Source organism: Neopelma chrysocephalum, unplaced genomic scaffold (assembly GCF_003984885.1).
Source record: "Neopelma chrysocephalum unplaced genomic scaffold, ASM398488v2 Primary Assembly neopelma1_104, whole genome shotgun sequence".
Taxonomy (NCBI): Eukaryota; Metazoa; Chordata; class Aves; order Passeriformes; family Pipridae; genus Neopelma; species Neopelma chrysocephalum.
In genome coordinates, this window is record NW_020897768.1 from 460,331 (window position 1) to 484,296 (window position 23,966).

The window sequence follows — 23,966 nt, forward strand, 5'->3', positions numbered from 1 at the left end:
TTCCTTCCTTCCTTCTTTCTTTCCTTCCTTCTTTCTTTCTTTCTTTCCCTAGTGAGAAAAATATCATTAATTGGTTTGGATATGAAATGCTTATAGGTAACATTTTCTTACGAGAGGCTGTCATACAGTTAATTTCATTGCCAGCAATTCAATATATGAACAAATTCAATGTCATTCAAGGATTTTTCCTTTTTCAGAATGCAAATCCATTTTTTATGTTTCCTTCAAAATTAGATGTCTGGAAAAACATACTTTTTCTGTTGGCAATGGAATTGTAGTATTACTAATGTAATGACTGATGTATTTTTAAAATGTGCCAATCATTTGATTGCAATTTAAAATTGATTAGAGGTTGCTAACTTCTGAATGTGAATGACTGGTATGAAACTACTAGGCTGATCTAGCAGAGGTATTCTAGAAAAAAATGCACTACAAATTGCATAACCCTCCAAAGTACAGGAATTTGAGGGGAATATAACTGGCATGGACTCTGAATGAATGAATGGTGGGAACTTGAGCGGTGAAGCTTTTACTTACACAAGTTCCTGATGTCTTACCACCCTAGATCTCACTGGAGTTGATTTGGCCATAGACTTTTATTTTCACCATATGGGTGCTATGGAAGGAGCATGGAGGTTTCTCTAAAACATAAACAATTCAGCAGTGCAGGAAATTTGAACAGAAAACATCTCTTGTGAGAACTGAGAGGTGCTTGCTGGGACCTGTGAGTCATTTGGGATGGGACCACAGTGGCTCTTTGTTCAGCATTGCCTTCGCAGCACTAATCTTCAGGTGATTTGGGAACTTTTGCAACCCCTGGGCAGTGCTACATGCATACTACCTCTAAAGCTTGGAGGGCCAGGTTTAAAGGAAAGGAGGCTAGTGCCTCCCATCACACTGTGCACCATCTGGATGGGAGCCACTTCAGTGTGGAGGATGAGTCATTTGGTTAGCACAGAGCTCTGCTGTACTTATTAAATTAGGTGACGTGTTATACAATTACGCTGTATTTGCGTGGCTGCTGACCCAGAGTGGCTCAGGTCTCCCGAGCTCAGGAGCTTAAGAAGGGGTCATTTGGATCTATCTGCAGTAATCACCCAGGAAAGTTATCACCCCAGAGTCGTGATCAGGAGCTGCCTCAGGGATGCATCACAATAAGCCAACTGTAGAAAAGAGCCTAACCCCCAGCCCTTGAAAACGGTAAGCATCTGAAGTGGGGCCACAGAGGAGCAGCTCGCCTTGCTCAGCATTCTCAGCTGTGACTAGTTCCAAATGTAGGCCTCTAAACTAGATATCAGTTTCTTACAAGAATGAGACTATAAAAACTGCCACACTGGATCAACCAGAGTCTTGGCTGGTCCAGTGTCCTGTTTCAGGCTGTGGCAGAGAGCTGACACCTAGAGAACACTGTGAGAAAGGGGCCAACATTATGAATTGAACTCAGATCTCTTCATTTGCAGGAGAATTACAATACCTCATCATTAGGCACAGATTATGTCAGTGAGTTTCTCCTAATGAAAGTCTTTCCTGTTGTTTAACTAATTGAATATTCACTGGGCCAGAGTGAGGGATCTAAATTGTCCTTTTCATTCCCATGTCCTGATCAGCAGCTAGTCCTCAGCTGCTTCTGCATTGCCCTAAATATTAATTGTTTACATGGATGTTTTTGTAGTTTTTCTATCTATTTTTAAATGAATCCCTCTGTGTTCCTTCATACTAACCTAGTTTTTATTGGTATTTTAACTTTTTTTCCCCTAAATGTTCTTATTCATTAGGGGGCTTTCCCCCTCTAATGATTCAATTTTCCGTAGAAAGTTTCAAGAAGCTTTTAATGGTTCTCTGCATTCTGAACAGAATTTAATTGAGTGTTGGAAAATCTTTTACATTTGATCTCAAGATCTAACAGCTAACTAACATCTGGTGGCTTTTTGTGCACCTTCTTTTGCTGCTACATGAGTAAATTTCATTCTTTGCATATTTTTCAAAGATATTGTGCCTTTATTTTATTTTAGATTTCATTTTTCAGTAATTATATTGTAATTTTGTAATTAAAAAAGAAAAAAGTTTGTGCATTGGACTGTCACTCATTAGGCTCCCAGGAGCTGTGTGTTTCATAACTTGGTTAGTAGTGGGTGCTGGAAAGGTGCAAACTCAATCTGAACAGAGATGAAATATGAATTCTTACTAGAGGGTTTATTTTTCCCATCAGTTGTAATGAGGGATGCAGTGTATAAAAATTCTTACCCAGAATATACTTTCTAACTGTGTATTTGTATACTAGCTTTTTCAAAATGGTGACAAACAGCAAAAAAAAGCTAACTATGTTAGAAGTGATGCAGAATTGCAATGCTGCTGAATAAGAAATCCTGAAAAAGAGTTTTTTGTGAAGTTTTAGTCTTGTTTTACCAGGTATCAGAATGCAACTGCTTGATTAACATATTTAAATGAATTATCCCCTATTAGTGGAGACAAATTCTCATGCTGTCCAGGGAAGAAGTAGTGGAAGGCTATTTAAGTAAATCCATTTTCTTCATGGTAATTTTTTTTTATTTTGCAGTTGCAGATATCTAGCAGCCCACAGATGGCTGGTTCACTATCTGCAGCTCCACTGATAGATAATAACCTTTTAAAATAAACTCACAATCAGGTGCACACACTCCAAGAGAGATAAACCAAGTTTGGATGAGAAAACTTCTGAAGTGTGCCACTTGAGTAATTATAAGGGGGCTGAAACAAGCTGATCACTTAGAATTTGCTCTTTTGATATGATACAGCATGATTCTTATGGAACTGTGCCTTTCATTAGTCTTCATGGAATGAAGTGTAGCTTTAAGTTGGAAGGTGCAAATATAAGACAGCCTGTTTTATTTTTATTTTTATGCGATCTCAGAAAATTCACAACATCTAGCTCAAATCAAAATTTTTCCCAGGTAACCATTAAAAACTGGAGTTTCATGTGAGCAAGGCCTAGTTTATTGTAATATGACAAGGATATAGTCTGCTGACCTAGCTATTTGCAAAAGCAAATCCCAAATTCTTGACACTTCATCTCTACACACATAGCATTCTCCAGTCTTTCATTTTACAAATACATACATACACACACACACACAGACACACGGTTTCTACAGAAAGCATGCCAAAGCCTGCTAATCCTGCATGTTCTAATGGATGTTTGAGGTTCTATTAAAATGGAGTGAAAGTGTAATGACTAAGAAATAGTTTGTGTCCTGTGTAGCAGCCAGGGAGTTCTTAAGAAGACCTGATTTTTTTTTTTTTTTTGTAGCACAAATCCCCTATATAAGCCCTTTTTGCTGTTGAATTCTGCCAAGAACAGCTATGGGCCAGTGCAGCCTTAAATCTTGTGTTTATTTATTGTTAGTGAGAAGCCAAACAAAAATGCCTACCAATCTATCTGTGACCATGTGTGTTTCTCAGATGCATTGTTTTGGAAGAAGAATGAAGGCTAATGAAAGACTCTTCACCTGCAGCCTTCTGGCTTGTTTATGACCATCAGGTGCTGCAGTGGGTCTTGGCTGCTTGTAGGAGAAAGGCAGGTTCCAGCGAGTACTGCAGAACAAAACCTGTCATCTCCAAGTTATCTAAAGCTCCTTGCTCACTCCTCAAATCCTTCATCCAAGACCTTTGCATCAGGATTTCTGTGCCAAATGCTTCTCTGACCCTGGAAGGTCGTGTCAGCACTATAACGTTCAGTGACTGGGTCTGGCATTTTTGACTAGAAAAAACTTTATCTGAAGGAAGGTTTAAACCTTTGGCTATTTGCTTTTTGATGCTTATGGAGGAAGACACCTTTTGAAGCTTATGCTGAAAAACTCATCTGAGAAAGAGACATCTCAAAATAGTCTGGTAGCTGGGGCATTCATCAGCACTGTAGGAAACTTGGGGTAAGTTTCCATCTTGTCTTTCAAAGAGCAGCATATTTAAAAGCAGTTCTGTATCTCCGTTCTGGTGTTTCCACTAATCATTCCATCCTGGATTCAAGGAACCTTCCAGAAAAAAAGTGAATGTAACCAAATATATTCTGTTAAAAGGTTTTGTTCAAGTAAACAGACTTGTTTTAATGTGGAAGAAAATACTTAAATGAAAAATTCTTGGTCCAACTCAGAACTGAAAAGGAGAAGAGATTTCCTATGTGCAATCGCAACACAGTCAGATGAGGCATTAGTACATGCAGCACACCTCAGCGTCTGCCTTCTTCTAATGAAATTAAAGGCAACATTTTAAATTAGTGAAATTTTAACAGCTACTAATATATTTGGTAATTTTCAATAAGAAACTTTTCTGGACAGCAGAGAAAAAATAAGTACTCATTACAACAGCGCTTTTGAGTTATTTCCAAAAATAACTAGTTTAACTTTCTTAATTTTCAAACTCTTTTCTCCATGCCAATTCCTGGCTAGTTAACAAACAAGACCTATTAGGCAGGGCAGATGCAAAATCAGAGGCTGGAAGTGTGAGACATATATTGCATGAGGGAACTACTTTTTGGTAAGATACATGTCATTAATTACACTTCTTTAAGAGTCAGAGAATGAGTATTTCAGGAAAGAGGATTGGTCCTGTGGGCACATCTGCCTTGTCCTTTTCTTGAGTGCCTGAGCTCTCCCGTGGACCCGTCGTCTCTCCTGTAATCAAAATCTCAGGTGGATAGCATTGGCAAGACTGAGTTTCTAATCACTTTTTTTTCCTGAAGAAACCACCATAGTCAGTAGGAACATGAAGTCTAATTCTATTTGACATAAATAATACAGCAATGCCTTTTTTGCAAAAATTGAGACTATTTTGAAAAACCCGAAGCTTTAGTGCAAAGTGTTAATAATCAAAATTACACTGAATTGCCAATACATTGCTGCTAGAATGTTCTTAATACATGACTTACAGTTTTAGGTTTTTTTAAATGTATTTCTTGTAATTTGAGACTAGATATGATTCTGTGTTATGTAAGGTGATGAAGCTGTTCAGAAGGCATTGATTATGAAGCTTTCAGATTGTATGATGCCTTGTGCAGACAGATAGGAGAGCTTAATTAAAAATTCTTGTGATTTCTTAATATTGTTCACAGGACATATAATCTCTGGGATAAAGAATACTAACAAAAGTCATTTGCTGATGCATAAGAATGACTTTTGCTAAGCTCAGATCTCTTTATTATCTGTAAATCTTCTGACTTGCCAAAACATTGGGTGAAAAAGTAATACATAAGTTATAGGTTCTTTCCTGTTGAATTTAAATGAAGGATATATATTTGATGTCTGGTTTAGTTATCCCAGATCTTGGAAATTAAAACTATGACTGATATCTTAAATGAAAAAACTGATAACTGAACTGCTTGTGGTTTTATAACTTTATATTAATCTCCTAATTTATACAATTTGAATTGCAATCTTCATTTCTACCTGAAATACATTTTTCAGGAGATGAATGAAAAATAAAAAACCATCTCTGCTGGTAGCAAATTATGCATTTATAATATTATTTTCCAGAGTTTTGAAGTTGACTAATTCAGAGTTGAGTTTTTTTTTGAAATCATGTATCTTGTTATAATTGGAAGTATGATGATACTGTTAGTAAGGACAGAAATAAGGTTTAATTGACATCCAAGATATATTTCTTCCCTTTTGAAAGCTATGGCCAAGTTCAGAAACTCAGAATCACATTCATTTTCACTCAGACCTTGAGTAAAATTTGGCATATTTCAAGTAACTTTCAGAAAAAAAATGATCCAAAGTGATAAAAAAAAAATTAATTTCTCCTGAAGTCTTGCAGGATTTTCCTTGATCCAGGCATTTTTGGAACATTGCAGTAAGCAACCAACATTATCCCTGAATCTGGCTGCTCTGCTCTCAGGAGGTTGCAGAGTCATCTGCCACTAAGACAAACAGAGCAAAGGTCCCTTTAAATGGCTACAGAATATCGGAATCTAAAACCTATAGTTTGAAGAAGAGGGCATGTGTCCTTAGCTAATAGAAAAAACAGCACAAGAGAATCTTGACTTTTGAACACTCATAATATCATCAAAATGCTAAACCTGTGGACAGGAGGAGAGAAAGAATACACCCCATGTGGTTTATGTTAGTAATGTCACGTAGTGCACAACCTGAGAGTGAAGAGTTCTCCCTGATGACAAGGGTGGTTTAAGAATCTACATGGAATATACTGGAATTACTGTCAGGGTAGACCTTGACTGTTATTAGTTTGTTTTGTGGTATTATAGGAAATACAGAATTTGAAATATTTTAAGGTGATAAAAATGTTTATAAAATCTCTGATATTGTAGTTCTGGCAGCAAATTAACTCAAGTGCTTCTTTAATCTAAAGCTACAATTATTACATCCATGCCTTCTTCCAAGTGCTTAGAATGAAGATGCAACATGAAAGTACAAATATATAAGAATCAAGTACTGAATCTGTATTCTTTCTTACTACATGCAAAAGTGTTTTCCATTGCATTGTCATCTGAATTCTTACACTGGGAACTTCGGAAGAAAATCTTGATAGGAAGTAAATGACAGTGTATGGATTTTTGTTCATTGAAATTACGTCCCCTGCCCTTTTTTAGAATACTGTGATCCTTTTGGTTAGTTCATAGCATCTACAGAGATAGTGTTAATTGCACATTTTCAACGGAAAGCCTAAAGTATTCTTTACAACACTGATGGGGTTTTGCTTAAATCTGGAAGACTCTTCTTTAGAAGCTTGACGTTAGTAGCATATTTGGTCATGAAGTGTTATCTCACTTTTCCAGAAGTCCACTTCAGATGTTGTAAACTCTGCCGTAATTAGATTGCAAACTGGAAATGGAAAGAAGAGTGACCAAGAGAAATCTAAGTGATAAGAATGAATAAATTATAGTAAATTTATAAAAAGAGGAAGGAAAGAATCACTGGTCAGTAGATGTGTTAATTGGCACTGAAATATAAGAGTATAAGGCTAGAAAGAAGGAAAATCTGATTTTTAAAGTGAACAACATAGTTTATATCACTCTTCTGGTGGGAATATGAGTTGTAGGGCAAAAACCAGAGCATGACACAGGTAAAGATGGCCATATGAATGGAATAGTTCCAGTCAGGAAGAGCTACTTGGCTGGACTCACATGGGAGCTTTGATAGATGCCTTGTCATCCCTAGGTACAGAAACTGGAGAGGTGGGAGTTGTCCTAAGTTAAGGCTGGCACATGCTAACTATGTGTGTTACCTTCACCAAAACTAGTCAAATAACGTCATGTGGATGTAGAGTATCTGGGACTATATGGTGAAGAAGTTACAGTTACCCATGAACTGTCAGAATATTTAAGTATAGACAAGGTTACTTAGGTTACTCAGAGCTGCACAGGAGGCCTGAGGCAAAGTATAGATTTCAGTTTGAGGGCTTCCCAGATTTGTTGGCTACAGAAATTATGCTTGTTCTTGGTGCAAAATGTACAGTCTGCTGTTCTCCTACAGTTGTTCTATTCTTTCTCCTACATTCTAAAATATCCGAAGAATGGTACATGACTGTATTTAGTTGGATGATTACGCCAAAATGGAGAGCTAAGAATTTTTGTTTTTTGATGAGACAAAGTCAAGTTTGTAAAATGACAATTTTCACACAAACACTTTGGTTGGAAAAATAAAAATAAAATAATTTAACTGGAACAAGTGTAGCTATTCTTCCCAACAAATAAAGTCATATGAAAATGACCCTGTAACTGTTAAACTTGCAGTATTCTTGATATCTGGAAAAGCTCAAGTTAAATGTTTAAAGGCAGCCTCTTTTTAATGATTAGCACAGAGAAGAAAACAAGATTCTAAGTTTATTATCCTGCCCTCCTGTGAATGTGCAGAAGAAGCCAACAGCCATTCAGCTTTACCTTATTGTTTGTTAGTAGTTGAGTGCCAGAATAATTGCTCTTTGTAGCCAGCATTCTTCTGGGCCCACACAGACCTACTCAGAAAATAGCTCATTAAAAGGACCTCTGAAAATCCTTGCTGAGAAGGGGAAAATAGGACCTCTTCTTCAGTTCTATCGCAGACATTTATTTGCTGATTTTTTAATGTTCATTTTTTATTTATCGTCTGACTGTGCTTTACATACTACAGACAACAGTCTGGAGAAAGAGTCATCTGAATTATCAGCCCACTGAGTTTTATTAGCAGAGGACAGGTAAGAATGCTTGTAGACGGGAGCTTGTATTGATTATTCATTAAATCGCTTGCACAGATGACTGTAAAAGGTGGTACAGCTTCTGATGGGAAGCCTATTGCTGATAATATGAGATGAAATAATCCATTTCTTAGTGATTAAAATACTAACTGCCTTCTCTTACATGTGCTTTGTTCAAAAGCTGAAAATTTAGCATCTGATATTTCTAAAATACTCTGTGTATCCCTAATTACCATCAATGAGAACTCCATTCTCTTCTTTATGGAAAAGAGCTGAATAACATAGGTTAGCTGGTATCATAAGACTTGCACTGCTATCTACTAGGATGGCAGAGAAAAAATGACAGCAGATTAACTAGAAGTCCTCAGTTTGGTCATATACGAGTGGATAAAGACTAAGCTTTTAATTTGCCTGTCCTGAAATCTATGGCAGCATAGCTTTTCTTTTTTCAAAATGCTCTCTTCTGGTTCATAGAAAAACCTGACAAATCCAGAGGCCAGATGGTTTTTTGAGTCCTGAAAATCATATTTGAGAGTATGTCAGGATCACTTAGGGAAATAAGTCCAAAATGTGAAAGATATGTTATTATCTGTCATTGGTATGTGGGTGGCAGCTATATGGCCTTTGAAAGTTTAAGCTGTACAGCTCTACGTGTTTCTGTATATCCTTTGGATCCCTGCTCCAAAGATATAGTTCCTTAGCAAGACAGGTGCTCAGACAAAAGATATAGCAATTTGTGAAAGGACTTATCTATTGAAAATGTAATCCTTCAGAGATTTAAATTAAGTAAAACTTTTTAGGATAATAATAATAGAAAGGTCCAAACACAGGAGAGTAATTGATAGAATCTGTGCTGCCAAAAGCAAATCACATCAACCTTTCCTTTTGCCTTGCCAGATCAATTATTTCTATATGAAAAGTTACTTTACTATTAAACCAAACTTGTCCAAAACATTCTAACTCTCAAAACCTCTTACTTTTTACAGTTTTCAAAATAAAAATATTTGTAATAAACTAAACTGAAAAAGCTATAAAGAAGTTAAATGTACTTTTAACATTGTTTAGCTAAGCATATACAGAAGTAATAAGAGAGGAAAATAAGAGGAAAAGGAAACTTTTAGGGAAGAATAAACAGTAAAAACGAGGAGACAGCTGTCAGTGGAGACATATAGTACCTGCAGGACATGGGTGAGCATCTCCCTGTGTTTTGGTGTTTGGATGAGAGCAGGTGGAGGTGGTTGGTTTTATCAGGGGCAGGAGGTAAAATGACAGGAGCTGTTAACCTAGGGCATGGGAATGGGTATGTTCAAGTTACACAGAGGTAGCTGAAGTCTCTCGGTGGGGAGTGTTTGAAACTATCTTCTGTCCTCTCCTGGAAAGTTTTCTTTGCTGAAAGTGCTGGTGGTGAGAGTGAATTTGGGACTGAACCTGTGGTCCTCTGGGTTTGAGGAGAATTTTTTTAGAGTAAGTGCTACAATACCAGGTGACCCTGGTACAAAGGGCTATGGTTGTTCATTTCTTGCTGTCAGATTTGGATGACAGGGGCGTTCACACCCTGTGCTGAATTGTTTTGGATAGAGTTACACCTGGGGAAATACAGAGAAAATATTTTTGTGAAAAAAATGCTGTTGTTTTCACCAAAATAGTGCTAAAGTGCTCTTGCTAACATCAGGTGAAACACTGAGAGTCCTGACATCCAGCATATCCTCGTGAGAATCCATGAGGGATTTCATACACAACTGTTAACCTGGAAATGTTTAAAATGCCTTATTGCTGAAGTGAGGCTGTACCAGTCTACCTTCAGTTGTGTCCAAACAAAGCAGTAAGGCATTCTTCAAAAATGAGCAGAAATATTGCACAGGTGGGAAATGCTCAGTCTCATCTGCATCTGGATCACTACCAAGCCTCAAGGGTGTGGTGGAAGACAAAATACCTTGTGCAACTTATGCATGCTTGAGAAACACACACAGAGATACAAAAAAATGTAGTTACTTTAATTGAAATATTAGCAGTCTGATCACAGAGTTATAAGGTTTTTAATTCCCTTTTCCCCGACAGGGGGACAGGTCAGAGGATGCACTCATCACAACAAACATTTGTCAGTACACCTTTTACTTGCCAAGATACTTTCACTAATAGAATGAGGCTGTTCTTATTAACAGCAGATAATTATTCCCAGAGTGCATTTGGTTACTCAAGCAGGTTTCATGTACGCTCGTGCACTAACTCACAGCTATGCAGCTGGAGCCACAGCTGGCAGGGCAACCCTTTGTATAGAAGCAGAATGTTCTACTAAAACGCCTTTGGCTTCTAGGTGAGTAGTCTGTATGTGTAATCCTGCAGTCTTTTTCTGTGTATAGCAGATACAGCCTTCTTGGATGGGGTTCAACTTGTTCGTTGCAGATTCCGGTGTATCCTGGTGGTCTTGGGGAGACTGAGCTGATTCTTGGCATTCTGAATTTATAATTTCTTGTGTATTCAACTGGACCACTAATATAATGAGTTTGCCCATTTGAAAAAGATTTTCATGTACTACTTCTCATACTTACCCTTTCTTCAATTTGTTTTGTCTTAGAACCTTCTCATTGTACTGGTCACACAAATGCACACAAACTCTCACATATATGGGGCTTGTATGATGATGTAGTCCAGCTACAGTGATATTCATACTTAAAGTCTAAATGCTCCTATTATTACAGCTCATTCTCCATGATCATACAGTTAAAACCAACCTACACAGACTTTCTCATTTCTACCACTTCTTATATTTTCTGTGCATTGTTATGGACACTGCCAGCATCTCCAGTTGTTTGTGGGGAGGTGCACGATGTTGATGGCGGGGCTTACTCTGCACTTTGAGCCCACTTGAAGTTACTTTTCTATCTTTGCTTACAGTTTACTTGTTCCTTCTTTACTGGCCAGCAAATTTTATATCCAAATTCTCTGATCCTTGAAATGTTTTACATATGCTGGATACTGGTTCTTTGCTTCCTCTGTTGTCCTTAATACCAGGACACAGGCTTGCTTTCCTGTAATGAGTAATGTTTTGTGCTTGTAGCCATAGGACGCCTATCCCATACTTGCACTTTCAAGGCTTCTGCTACTATCTCGTGCTTGTACTTCTGGAAGCATCTTTTAAAATCCCCTGTTTTTCTTCAACAGCCTTCAAGCTATGCTAACATGACATGTTTTATTTATTATTTATTTCCTTTTTCTGGAGTCAATAGTTAGTTCATTGTACAAAATTAATGGTCTGTTAGAAGACACATGCCGGGATATATATAGGCACAGATGTGATTCTGGGCACCACCTGCTTCTGAAATATATTGCTTGCAACAGCATTACTGGTGTGTTACCAAACTTGTTCTGCAACACATTTTTTAAAGAAAAACTGCTGAGGTGCTCATCTGTGTTGGCAGTGCCACATGGGCTTGATTCTCCTGTGGTGGTGAGGGCAGGACTGCCAGTGCTCAGTGGTGTGGTGGTGGAACCTCACCACATGTGAGCCTCAGCTCTGTGTGGGGCGAGCTGGTCTGGCTGAAATCCCTCTGGTTCTCAACCACTTAGACATCTCAGGACACCAAAGGGATAATGGCTGATGTGTGATACTGTAAAACTGAAGTTCCTTGCTAGCATCATCCCACAAGACTGATCTCTCAGCTCTGACAGATGGAAGTAGGGATTTATTTCTACTCCCAGTGCTTGAATTGAAAACTGCACCTATTTATTATAGGTGCAGCATTTGGGAAAAGACAGTGAAGGGAATTGATGAGAATGTGCTTCAAGACTTCTATGAAGATGACAGCAGCATTCTGGGACTCTCTTGCAGGGCTGAAATTGCAAGAAACTCTTACAGGAAAAAGAATAAATTCTAACTTTCAATTTCTCGCTGAATAATTGAGATGAAGTTGTTAAAAAATGGACTGGAAAACTGAGATCTATTGTGCCTTGCTGCTGTTACACTAATGTGACTAAGCAGTCTGCAGGCTTTTTGTTGGGCAGAAGTATCATGACATTGTATAAGCATATATTATGTATAACAGAGTTTTTAAATGTATTTGTGCATGTGCTAGTATGGATGTTCTACATATGAACTCATAGGTCCTATGACCTTGTAAGAACCCCCGTTTAGGTACAGATATTTTTATGTATCTACAGGCATTGAATTGATCTAAAGTCTCCCACTTCTAATGTGTTTGATAAGCAGTCCGCGTGCATGTTAGACAGCACCACTTCTGGGTTCTTTTTATTTTCTTCTGCAATCAGCCTTCAAACTTCTTCAGTCTACTTTTGCCAGTCCTTGACTGCCTTCTATGCAAGACCAGATGGCAAACTTGGCCACACTACTGCAAAATCAGCATGATTTCTGGTTGATCCACACAAAACACACAGGACAGACAGAAGGAAGTGGTGATTACCTGCTGAGGGAGAAGTTGGAGGCAGTCTGGGTGTGGGACTGCCTAGATGAGGGTTTGTGTGTAGGTGATAGACTAGAGCAGCTTGGGATATTACAACAGAGGTGTTTTAGCTTAGAAGATGTTGTTTCTTAGGAAATTTAGAAGACTGGAGCAAATAAGGTTGTTAGTGATCCTAAAACAGGATTTAAAGACCTAGGTCACCTTAGGGTCTGTTTTATGGCCATTTACTCAAACTGCATTCAGTTTAATCAGTTAAGCATAACAGGCAAAGTATTTTACTTGGCCTTTGCAAAAGGAGGAAATTAAAGGTTACCTTTACTTACTTTTCATCAAACTTAGCTGCGTATGTGTAGAGCGGTATGAAAGGGCTATTACAGTTGTATAGAGTCTGCTGGGCTGAAGAGCTAATTAAAATGATGTTTGAAAAGAAACACTTCATCTGAACGAGCTCTTACATTTTGAATAATAGATTACAATTTTATACTATTATTCATTTGCTCTTTCTAGTGCTTTACACACATTAATTTTCAAAAGATATTTATCTGCACTTTAGTGTGTGCTGCTGTATTGAAAGAAGGAAAAACTGTTTTACTGAGGGTGATACAATGGGCACATCGCAGGGCTTGGGGAAGCTCCGACCACAGCTGTCATTTGGAACTTTGGCACAAACTTCAGCTTGACTGTAATTTCATCCTGGACTTTTGGAATGGATTTAGCTTTTTCCCCCGAAGTTTCACAGATGGAAAGCTGGTGTTCAGATGATCATCTGCTTCTGTTTGTAAAAGGTTTTAGATAAGCCAGAGCTCATATTACACAATAAACAGCTAATCCATATTAGGTTACTGTGATAGCTATAATAAGTCAGGATATGAAGATAGGCTGAAAATTCTTACATCTCATTAACTGATAATTCCATCTGCAGTAGACTAGACTTTTTCTCCGTATGAGGAGGAGACAATGTCTCTGTGGTTTGACTTTAGTCTGAACACAGAAAAGGAGTTTAAGGAGAGGTTACAGAACCCAGGCTGTGTTTTTGATGGCCTCTCTCCCTGGCTGGGTGAATGACATTAGCTGTGCTCTCTCTCAGTGTTAGAGCTATATTTATCACTCAGGGATTGTGGGCATGTGAATCTGGGCTCTGAGTATAACAGTGCTTCAGTCAACATGCCTCTATGTCATGATATACACTTACTATTTTGCAATTATTTATGCATATATTTCCTTTTCTGGCCTTTAAACAAATACATATCTTCAAAAGGAAAGACTTGATGATCAAGAGTGAGGTTTTCTCAGGGTGTTGTTTTATTTTTGAAATGACTAACATGAGCAAATCAGTGGAAGAAGTGGTAATGTGAACCAGCACATTCTTTTACTTTAGCCATCTGTATTCCAGAAGGAAATCCTAAAAAGCAATGGGACCTCAATTTAAATTATAAAATAGGCAGTATGCTGAATGCATATAGAGCATATGATAGATTAAATGGAAGCCTTGGTTTGTGTTCATAAGGCAACCAAGACATTAAAAATGTGCTCTATGAGTAAGGACTGTAGAAGATGTGGTAATGAAAACAATAATTAATATAATCTAAGTTGCTATCCCTAGGGCAATTGCAAATTGATGGTATAAATTATGCAACAAACCTGTTTGTAAACTGATGACATAGGAACTCACAGAAGTCATCTAGAATAAATTTTTTCTTTTGAAGCTATTTGGCAATGCATTATGCAGCAGCCAATAGCCTTTGATGTATATTCAATGGTTATTTATATTAAACTTTATAATTTATGTTCTTGAAGAACTAAATACCATGAATGCTGCAATTAGAAACAATCAATTATTTCATTGTGCATAAAGTTGATTATGTAATATAAAACAGAATTCCTTGGTATTGACTTCAATAGATTGAAGCCAATTCCTTCAATTGACTTCAGCATTTGGTATTTTTCTGTCCCTGTAATTGCATTGATTCACGTGAATTCCAGCAGAAGAGAATGTATGGCATTGAATTCCTTTTGCTGTTACTACTGATTATGGAGGAAAGATGATAAGAAGTTTAATATATGATTACATATATTTGAATTTTAAGCTTGTCTCTCTCTTGTTTACTCCTACATGTCAGAGTGCTATTAATAGATGTAATTAAACACTGGAATTCCAATCTGTTCATTTCCTTCAGTTCTTCAAGGGTAGCCAGAGAGAGAGAGAGTAAATGAGATGAGCATATGAAAAAAGGTGCAAAAATCCTTTTTGTACCTTAAAAAAAAAAGTAGTATGTAACAGTTCCTTCTGCTTCACATTGTTCAATTAAAATTTAAAATTTCAAAATATTTTTACTTATTTTTTTAAATCTATAAAATGAAAATAACTACTTAAAAATATTTTTAAGTGAGAATTATTTCTCTGTTGTTTACCCCAGTGGAAATGTTTGTATTTTCTGGCTACTCTTGTGATATTTGATTGTTGGCTAGGTTCCTGTGATGCAGCCTAGATTGCATGACCAGTTTTACCTGCTGGAAGTTTCTGTTTCTCGCTTGCTATGAGTGAAACTAAGAGGAGCGCATTCCTATCACTGCCTCACACGGTATCTGGCAACTTAAATCTTTCTGAAATGCAGTAATTCTATTTGCTCATATATGCTTTCTAAACTCTAGAAAAATAATATATACTAGGGGAATATAAATAATGCTATGCTTTCATGGCATCTTCCAACTGAAAAAATTCTTGCTTGCCCGTCTTTTTGTTTTCCTATCTTAGTTTTAGCTTGCGAGCAATTTTGTTGATTATTTCCATAGAGTCTTTTAGGCCAAACACAGCAAGGTTTTCTTTGTGTGTTCTTTAATTTTTATGCCAAAGCAATAAAAGTAAAAGTGCAAGGTAAGACACAGTACAGAATTAGGTGCTAGCAAGATCTCCCCGTTACTATGCAACAGCCTGGAGCCTATAGCTTGACTTTTTGTTTGTGTTTCCTCATTACAAATATGCACATGAAATACTGTGAGTTTAACAATGTTAGCACATTTGATTGTAATTTTCTATAAATCTGCTAGTGTTTGGGCTTGCTATTTGCACACTCTTCCTTTTTCTTTTGTAAGGAATATTTTGCACTCTGACACAAGAATACCCACTGATACAGAACAGCTGCTGTTGAGTGTCAAAACGAGCATGACAAGAGGGTGAGGTAGAGGGAAAAAGTATTAGTAAAGGCAACTGAGGTACCAGAGTCACCAGCTGCATTTCCTAATTAAAGACAGCTACAGATCTGTAGGAAAGCAAAGGCCATCTCTGGTTGATTTTAGTGTAGGCCCAGGTACTGTGTAAGCGTGTGAATCAGATCAGCTGTGCAGAAATCACTAGTGCTAATGTGATGAGTGCTTCTGCCTGTGTGCAAGTAATCCTGCTTGAAGCCACCTTCAGGTACAGCAGGTGCTCGCATCCCTGGCTGCATTGTGGGGACTGGCAGCTGATCGCTAGTGAGCACACTCTCGATTACTGATGTTACTCTGACTTTTATCAGGAGAAAGGACTAAGTGCTTAATGTGCTGGCTAATAATATTTAAAATTTGTGTTGCTGTTTTATCAAAAGCAATGATCAGATTCAGGTGCCTTGGCTGCTGAGAGAATGACAGACCTACATTTCTCCTTCACATAAAATGACATCCTGAGCTCCTGCCATGTTGGAGCATTTAGCAGTTACTTTTTTGCTACTGATTCAGGCTATGCATCATATACGCCAGTGCTTAGCCACTTGTGTGAAATGAGGGGTAGAGAAAAATAGGAGACCACCTTGTACCTGCACACCTGGATGTGTCTGAGAGAGCAGAGTGGTAGAGAAAAGAACACTTGATAGCATTTCTACAAATAACATGACTCTGTTTTGCTCAAGCACTCCAGGAGGCAGTTGTGGAAGTAACTTATATTCGTTTATAGTTATAGCATTTATCATTTTTCATGTTTCAGCCATGAGAAGATCAAGTATTGTAAACCATAATTCCACTCTGTTCCGTAACTGCTATTTACTTAAAGATGCAAATTACAAAGAAGCATAATGAAAGTCATAGCTCTCCAATTTATTTCATTTTAAACAAGCAAGCAAAAAAAAAAAAGAACCAAAGCAATAATCCTGTTTTCCTGTATCATTCAATACAATTCGAGCCTCTGCATACTGGAGTTTATTGAAAAGACAATTAACTGCCATAACTTTTAAATCAGATGATAAAGCAAAGGACAATCAATATACTCCATAGTTTGGAATTAGAAAGAAGGATTTTTTACAACAAGTAGTGGGAAAGTCAGCATGTCAGGTTCAATGGTTTGGTATGTGCTTCCCTCCTTTTACCTTGATGAGGCATTTGCATTCCTCGTCTTTATATCTGACAAAGCAACGGAGGGTTGTAACATGGTGTGGACTTTGTTTCCCTGTCTTGTATGTCCTGTGAAGAAGATGGGAGGGATGAGAGAGCACTGTGATAAAACTGAACGTTCAGGTGAAATTGCCTTTTCTTAGTCTCTCTTGTCTTTAGTGCTTTCAGGCCGTATGTACTCGGGTCTAGAGAGAAGGCAAGATGGGGAGGGAGGAATAAGCAGCCAGACACAAAGTTAGTTGGTATATGTGGCCGAATGGCCCATAGAAAATGGGAGAAGATACTTGAATTAGAATTCATCCCAGATATTGTTCAGAATTAGCTGCATTTGCATTAGGAAATGTGAACATGTTTTGCTTTCTTTATGCAGAGCAAAGGTTTTCCCAATTTGCTTTCAGTTGTAAAGCAAATATACTGCCCAGATACACTGGTATAATTAAATTGTTGTTCTACTGAAGTGGAGTTAAATAAAGATAAAACCAACCTTGAAATGAATTGAATATGGTTTTCTGATTCTTTTATGGAAAATTGAAAGAATAACAAATTATTGAACAAATGTTCTCCTGTCTGCTGTGGAACACCACTAGAATATATAGGATGTTGATGAGTATAATCAAGGCAGTATTTTGTCTGTTAAAGAAGAATTGAATAAACAATGACCAATATAGTTAATAATAAGCATGTAAATTACACAGATTATTAATTTCATGTTATTCATGTTGTTTCAATTCTGACAAAAATCATCTTTATTTGGATAAAAAGGTTGAACTAATTATGTGTTTTGTAGGTCATTTCTCAAGAACCTGGAACCAAACCATTGACCTTCACGTTTGTGCCATCCATTGGACGACTTCCAACTCATTTTGAGGTTGTGGATATCTCTAAGTTCCTTGTGACAATTCCAGAGGAACCAACAGATCTGAGCAATCAAGAAATTTTAAATAAGGTAGATTTTTGTTTGCAATAATTTTTCCACTCTTTCAAAAGATAGAGAAAAATTTATTTTAAACATCACTGAACTGAAGCTCTTTCCCTTGAATGGTTTCTTGGCTTGTGCTTGGTTTTAATTACCAAGATGTAGAATCATTGTGCAAGAAAAGGCCGATGTCTGCTCAATGGCTTGTTTTGCCTTTGGCAGAGTTTATATTGGAAGGAAACCTTTGCCCATCTCAATACTGTCCTCTGTCAGTCATGCAAGACTATATTCTTGGCAGATGAGGGGGAATTCCTTCCTGATCTTCAAGGCAGCAAGGGTGGTGTGAAAAGGGTGTTATTACACAGGAACTGACCAAGAGTTGCTCGCTGGATCCTGGTTTCAGCAAGTGCCAGTGCTGTGGCTTCCAGCAGAGGTGCCAATCCCTTTCATAGCTGTGTTATAATGCGTTAAAATGAGCTTTTTATTTGAAAGCTTGTCCCTGTGATTTCCTGCGATGATGAAGCCAGCAGCACAACATTCCTGGTTCTCCTTCCTTTAGTCAACCCACGGTGTTTGTTATTCCTTTCCTGCCTCACACCACTTAATGGCCTCTTATTTTATTCCATGCTGCTTGAAAGGCTACTGTAACCTTCAGGTTAATATTAACTCTTAGAGCAATTTTGTCCCTAAATAACAGCTCCTTCCCCGGGAAATTGCTGGGGCTGCAGTTCTGGGTGCTCTTCCATGTAATGAACTTTTCACAGGAGTTCACAGCTCTCTGACGTGAACATACTCCAGGATTTTCAGTGTCCTATCTGTCTAAAATGGGGTTAGATCTGGGCAAAGGATGGATGTGTTTGAAGAGACACTCACTGGATTATTATCCTCAGGATGTTTAACTCATTAGTTACATTTCCAGCCATTCTGTATTGGTTTTTCTGCAAGTAATGCCCTGGGTAAAGCAGAATCAGGTCTTCCTGTCATCCATGCCCCTGTGTTTCTCAGTAGGCAGAGAATACTTTTCTGGCAGTTGATGCAGTACTGAGGCCTTCATAGCATAGATTAGCACCTTTTCTAAAATGTCTAGAACCTGAACAATATTTTAAGAATTAACCAACGTCAGTTAATCAAAATAACACTGTCAAACTCATACTGGTGGTATCCCTCTTTGTGGTCCAATATCTTTCAAAGAACTGAGCTCCAGGGACTCATGGAGCTGCAAGTGAAGTGGAAATTTGTAATTACCGTATTCCTCAAGCAGTATTCAAATATGAGCCCCATCTGGAGGCTTTCTCTTGCAATACACAGCATGTCTATTCGTTTGCCTTATTCCTTCTCCAAGGGAAATATGATTTACAATAATTTCAATACCAAATGATTTGATGATGTGCATGTTGTATGTGCAGTTTGCACTATGCCTTCTCTCATCCAAAGCATGCTTGAGAAGTGACATACTGGATGTGGAAATTGCAGAAAATCCGAAGAACAATTGTGGTCTGTGCTGAGAAGCTTGAACATACAGTAAAGCTCTCTGACCTCTGAGTCTTTGTCTGCTCTCTTTGGAGAATGCCCTCTCTTAAGGGCCTTTGTTTCTTCATTAATATGTATAGGTTTTGTCCCAGATTTGTCTGTCAGACTCCTCTGAGGAGCATTGTCTGCTCCCGTGGATCCAGCAGTCGGGATGCCTTCCCATCATGTCTGGTGTAGTCTGGTCTGACAGCTCATTCGGCTTGACTGCACCCTTCTTCTTGGTTCCCGGGCAGCCCCGGTTTCAGGCCATTGCTGTGCTTTCTAAAAAGAGTCCTCTGTTGCTCTGTGAGTTTCTAGGAAGGCAGCACCTGCAGCATGGGCTGGGGGGCTGGAAGCAGGGGGCTCCCTGGGGTGGTGGTTTTTGCTGGGTTCTCATGCCCAAATTCTTCATTTGCCCTCTGCACTTTTGGTAGCACAGAGCCAGCCACCCTGAAAGCCTAACTTACTTCACATTTTGGGGAACACAAATAAAATACAGTTAATTGGGATCTTTCTCCTTGTATCTTTTGCAGTCTAACACAGTCTCCCATGAGCTGGCCTTAAAGAGTGGGACCAGACAAGCCTGTGTGTCCACTGTCTGTGCAGGCAACACCCAAACGGCTTTCCAGTCCTTGGGGTGTAATTCAAGCAAAGGAGAAATGCAGGAGAATGACCTTTTTAAGGCTGAGTTCATCCTGATTACGGACTCCGGTGATGAAGATGAAGTAGCTGCTGCCTCAAACAATGTTCATCGGCCTTCCAATGGCTATGGTCCCATCAGTGCTCAGCTGCTGACCACATCCCATGTTTCCTCTGGCACCGGGGCAGGGAAACCTCCTGGCGATGGGCACCTTCCAGGTGCTGCGCTTTCCCACAGTACTACTGATCCACAAAAACATCAGGTAACCTGTTCTTTAGACTCTAGAGATAACCTTTACTTTCTAAAGCTTTCAGGACATGGATACTGAGCCAGCTTGTAAAGCAGCTTGGTCAATTTATTCTTTAATTACTGTAACACTTGGACTTTAAGGAGTTGGCCCAACACTTTTGACTTGCTGCCTCTCCATATGATTCTGGTGTGTGTGTGGAGCAGTAATGAAGAGCTATTCTTTCGTTTCAGAGCAGCTTATCATGACAGCAAGTTAATCAGAAGGTGTTAGATTCCTAGCTAGTCTAAATTGGCTAAGGTCATTGAAATCAATGGAGCCTTGAGATCATTTGAATTATTAGCATTAGACTTTCCAGACCCAGATTTTTTTTTCTCAGCACTCACTGCAGCCCTTTCTACTAGAGAAAGAGGCTGTAAAAAATCCTATCATTCTTATTGTTAGTGAACACTGACTTTGCACAGGTGTAAAGAGCTAATGAAGATAAAAGTTCCATTTTATGTTGATCTTTATAGGTTGCATTTAATGATTTATTAAATTTTAAATTCTCCCTGGGACATTTCAAAAAAGACTCTTTGAAACATTGCATTTACAAAATTCATCATTCAATCTACCACGCGAAAAGTTAATATCTCCCATCTTGGAAAGAGCACTGATAGTATTCAGGGGTGTATATACATTGTAAAATTCCACCTTTAGCAAAATAGCAACATCCTTCTCACATGGAATAAATTCAGACATTTCCTTTGACCCCAACAGGTCTTCCATGAGTTGAAAATGCAATTCTTCATCAATCATTTAAAAACAAAAGTTAAGCATGTCTACTTTGTTTATGAAAATGAATAATATTTCCTATCTTGTGTTGAAATGTTTTTGCCACTCATTTTTTCATCAAATTCAGTGTCAACTTTTTAATGAGGAAATTGTGACTAAGAAGTCCCCTCTGTGATTTTTTGCTGGTTTGGGATTCACAGCATTATGAAATGTTCATTTCTTACTAGAAACTCCCAGTAAAATCAGTGAGAATTTTACCTGAGGTAGGTATAAAGGCATACATAGAGGAAGCAGCCTGTAAAAGAATACTTGTCCTAGGGACATACAATTTTACTTCAGCAATGTTCAGTATGCAGATTCTGTCAGGCTTACTTGAGTGTTTTTTTCAAAAGCTATTACAGAAATTGGGTGGATTTTGGAATACTCTACAGAAAAATTCATATGCTGTACCTTTTTTGTGCTTGATGACTTGACAAGTAAACAGGGATTTGGCTGGTTATGTAAAAAAATATACAGATGTGCACAGAACAAGAAATTAAGCCCTTAGAATTTTACTTTTGAGTTGGGCAGGATGTCTGCCTCCCTGAATGCCAGGACACAAGTCCAGCTAGGAGAAATTTCTTGACTCACTGTGGGGATCAATAACCAGTAGGATTTTTAGCTAGTAAAAGTCACTTGGCATTCCTCTGTCCAGTGAGTGTCATCTGGCTTGGCTTTTCCAGAAAAATAAGTCAAGAGTCCCTACAAACTCCTGCCATCACCAGCACAATGAACCTTCCATGTTGGGAGAAACTGGACTGTTCTAAATGGCATTTATCTTAATTGGGTCTCAGTTCACAGTCTGTTTGTTTTACTGTGTTGTCTCCAGAGAGTTTGTCAAGTTTTCCACAGTGGCCAGTGCTTCCTTCTGACTTTCTGTTTTTCAGATTGCAGGCTTTGTAGGTAATTTACTTTTATTGTTTCCTATCTATAATAAAATTCTACTGAGATCAAAGCATAGTTAACTCACCCCAGGACCAGGTTTACATCAAAGTGTAAAATCTCTCGTACATGACTTTTGCCTTTGGGGCTCTCAGTGTGCCTCACTCTTTCCCTTTTCCTGTTTGACCAGCACATCTTTCACAGTCTTGCTGGTATAAGTAACCATATCTTTAGTGTCCTTCCAAAACAATGTGACCTCACCAAACAGACCACCAGGAAACTCAGTTCTGCCTTTTCAAATGTGCTGAAGGTCTCCTGGGCAAGACTCAGTACTAATACTATGACCACTTTGATAATTCTGGAATTACTGCCTATGAGGCATCAAGATCCTTTCAAGTGACTTGGTCCCTTTCAACTATGGTAACCTTGGCACCTATTTCAACTTTCCTCATATACTTTTGGGAAATGTATATATGAGATGTTACTGAGAGGGCAAAAAGGTTTGCAGTTGAGTCACGGATCAAAGCAACACAAATCTAGTTTTGTCACTGACTTCCTCCTTCCAATACAATTAGAGGAGGGATTTAAACCAGTAGAGAAACTGAACAGAAAAACAAAGGGAAAAAAATTCCAGTGATTGAGGGAAGTTATTATATGTCCCCAACTAGCACTGGTGAGGCTGCAACTGTAAAATAATACTCAGCTTGGTGGCCAGCAGCCCCCAAATTCAGGAGAGATATGAGGAAGGGAATAGGGTCCAGCACCAAGCTGTGAATGTGTCTGGTGCACATGAGCTGAGGCTGAGGGAACTGGCTTTGTTAACTCCCACCTAGAGGCAGCCAAGGAGATATCCAGAAACTGCCCACAGCTACTTGAAGGGCAGCTATGGAGAAAACGGAGCCAAACTCTTCTCTGCAGGTGCAGGTGAGACATCAGTGGTTGCAAATTGAAGCATGTGAGGCCCTTGATGGACATCAGAAGTAGCTTCCTCACTGGGAGGTGGTGCAGCACTGACACAGGCTGCCTGGGGGTGCTGGAGCCAGCTCCATTAGGGCTTTAGAGGCTTGGTGAGACACGGCCACAGCTGCCCTGACCCACTGGTGCTGGTGAGGGCCCTGCTTTGAATAGAAGGCTGGACTACGTGACCTCTAGAAGTCACTTCCAATCTACTTTGATTTATGATTCCTTGGTCCTGTAAATAAGAGGTTGATCATTTATAGATGTGGTTAATACTGTGTTACAATAGAATTTTTTTTTCCTGAAGACTTAAATAATGGCTCAATTAGCTCAGCATGTAAATGTTTAGTGGTGTTTAAATTGGAAGACTACTGCAAAATGTCTTTATTACACTTGCAGGAGCATATTTATCATCTGCTACCGTGAACATTTTCCTAGCTGCTTATAAATTTTTCTTATTAAGTTTTTACTATTTAGAAGTCATTGCACATCCTGCTCTTTTATTATGAAGTTTCATATTTGTTGCCCATTTTCTTTTAATCTGTTGTCTTTGTAGGGGAAATTTATCTGTTCTATTTTGAAATATAGAGATTTTATACCCAAGTTCTGTTTTGATAGTTGATCAACTTCCAGAAATCATTACTAAATTCAGGAGGCTGCTCCAAATTATCAGATTTATTACCACACTGCTTTTAAGTTGTTAAATAATTTTATGTTTCATGACATATTTAATAATAATCTTTCATAATGCTTAAGAATGGGTAAATTATCCTCAATTTCCAGTATTTGTACTTCTTCTTAATTAGCAGCTTTTTCAGCAAGAGTCATAATTTCTTAATCAAATGGAATATATGGTGCAATGATATAATGGATATAAATGTTTATATTCTAATATTTACCCTGTATACATACCTTGACTTTCCTTGAAATGGGACACCTTAGCACATGTATAAAACAAGGGGAAGTTAGTGGGATTTTAAAGGCATTCTGATGTTTTGTGTTTATTCCTGTAAATGAAAGAATTGACTTGGGTTTTTTGAAGTTACCTTATACAGAAAG

At 38.2% G+C, this 23,966-nt stretch overlaps 1 protein-coding gene across 1 annotated transcript in view; it reads left to right on the forward strand.

Moving 5' to 3' along the window:
• Positions 1-23,966, forward strand: part of MLIP (muscular LMNA interacting protein) — a 107,711-nt gene that overhangs the window by 28,306 nt on the left and 55,439 nt on the right. Inside the window, exons 2-3 of the mRNA XM_027696048.1 lie at positions 17,731-17,889; positions 19,902-20,270. Of these exons, the coding sequence (XP_027551849.1) occupies positions 17,731-17,889; positions 19,902-20,270 (528 nt within the window). The remainder of the gene's footprint in view (positions 1-17,730; positions 17,890-19,901; positions 20,271-23,966) is intronic.